Genomic DNA, 1,878 nt, shown 5'->3' on the forward strand with positions numbered 1-1,878 from the left:
CAAAACAGTTGATGAAGTAAATGGGTTTTACTAACTCCGTATTCCCGGCTAATCTCTCACATTTGTATTTAAGAGATTTTTATTAATCTAAATTTGGATTAATAAACGAGTTAATTGGGTCCTGTCTGTCTTTCGGATCAAGTTCGCTAGATTCATTAATAGAAGAATAAACATAAGGTATTATTTTTTATAATTAAAAGTTAAATGATTTCGTGCGAAATATATTCATAATATTTGTGTATTCTGTAAACTGTATATCACATAATAAAGCTATTTTAGATGCAGGTATAACACTTTATTTCATTTAATTGAAATTAAGAAGCGTTACATTATTTCTGTTGGTGGACAATAAAAAGTCGTTGCCATTATTTTCCGTTGCATTTTTTCTTAGGAAGGGGCCAAACCACTGCTTGTTCGTACAAGTGTGTGCACCAGCACCCAAAAGCGTAGCAATAGCCGCCACTACCTTTTCCGTATCTCAATTTGCATTCCCTCAGGCAATAATCGTTGTCTCCCAATTTAAAGCATTCGTATTTGCAGCCCGTGTGATAGTTCACAATATAACCTTCCTTTGCCCAGACTGTTCCTGCAACAAATACAAAAAAATAGTCTTCTTCAACCGTAAGAAATAATACTAATTAATAAAATAAAATTAAAATATTTAATGCCTTGCACTCAAATGTGACAAAAAATTACATTATTATTCTGCCACATGAAGTATAAAAACTGAAAACAGTCCTGATTATAAATATGCTATTTTAAACACTAGCGAGATGATGTGTCACTTCCTATCAGCGACTTATCGAGCCAGGAAAACGACATTATAATGAAAATCTTGACGATGCAATTTCTTGTAAATGTGAATTTATGATGTTATTCTATTAACTCACTTGTCTCAAGTCAACGGCTAGATTGACTGCAAATGGTTAGAGAATTCTATAAATCAAATAGGAATTACTAAACTATAATAATTGCCACTCATTTAGACAGGTCAACATATTCATACTTAAATAAAAAGACCATCACTGGTCAAGTAGAAACACCATTAAACTGATTTACTTTACAGTTCTAACTCTTAAATAAGAGATTAAAGTAGTAGAGTAGTAGAGAATATATATTAAAATAATGGAGATTAGTGACTCGAAGAATATCCCCCTGACAGGAATACTTTCTTGGCAGATTGCATTGTGTTGCATTGCCATCCACGAATCTAGTGCAGATCTCATAATACATAAATAATTCAACTTTAATAGAATTTATGGCATTTCGATCAATTTAATACAAATCGTTCTAATTTTGGAAACACTATGATGAGTTTATTCGAAGTTTTATAATTTTTCAACGAAATATTTCTGTAAATATAAATTTCGATTTAAGTCATATATGAAAAAACAAGCTATCATCTGCGAGTGTTTTCATGTCACAAAAGATACAATATAATGTAACAAATATAACGCGAATTTCATAACTTTTTAACAAATGATGCCATTTAAAAAATTAACAACCAATGTCATCAATTATAAGTTCATACTCACCGACCAGGGCCAAACAAGCAGCGATGATCAACAACGAGTTCATCTTCGATGGTATCTAAACGAGTTTAGAATGAGTTACCACGAGCAGAAGTCGATATTTATACACATCCAGTGCGAACAGGTACAACACGTGCACGTGGATTCTGCATATTCGATCCATCTGTTTCCACCAATTATAACAACATTAATAAGCTATTAAACAGAGAGGTCACATTTTCAACTTTCTCTATTTGCAGAATAAATTAAATTCGTACCGAGACAGAAATGTTTATATGATATATAAATGAATACAGAAATGTCATTAATTTTTTTAAAATTAAAGTCACTTATTATACTTTTAGTC

The 1,878-nt window shown here is 31.3% G+C and overlaps 1 protein-coding gene across 1 annotated transcript; it reads right to left on the reverse strand.

The window, feature by feature from the left end:
• Window positions 1-280: 280 nt before the first annotated feature.
• On the reverse strand, window positions 281-1,584 carry LOC111629061 (beta-toxin CsE3). The gene is made up of 2 exons (XM_023372929.1): window positions 1,536-1,584; window positions 281-586 (listed from the first exon to the last, which is right to left on the reverse strand). Exons 1-2 carry the CDS (start codon window positions 1,576-1,578, stop codon window positions 366-368), a joined length of 264 nt encoding a protein of 87 aa, XP_023228697.1. The 5' UTR covers window positions 1,579-1,584; the 3' UTR covers window positions 281-365.
• Window positions 1,585-1,878: the final 294 nt, after the last annotated feature.

This window comes from Centruroides sculpturatus, unplaced genomic scaffold (genome assembly GCF_000671375.1).
Source record: "Centruroides sculpturatus isolate CEXI.00-Female unplaced genomic scaffold, Cexi_2.0 scaffold523, whole genome shotgun sequence".
Taxonomy (NCBI): domain Eukaryota; kingdom Metazoa; phylum Arthropoda; class Arachnida; order Scorpiones; family Buthidae; genus Centruroides; species Centruroides sculpturatus.

Bases quoted from the DNA above. Each gene is read 5' to 3' on its own strand.
- LOC111629061 (XM_023372929.1), bottom strand. From the start codon at position 1,578: ATGAACTCGTTGTTGATCATCGCTGCTTGTTTGGCCCTGGTCG. The intron at 587-1,535 runs GTGAGTATGAAC...TATTTGTTGCAG, and splicing joins TGCTTGTTTGGCCCTGGTCG to GAACAGTCTGGGCAAAGGAA.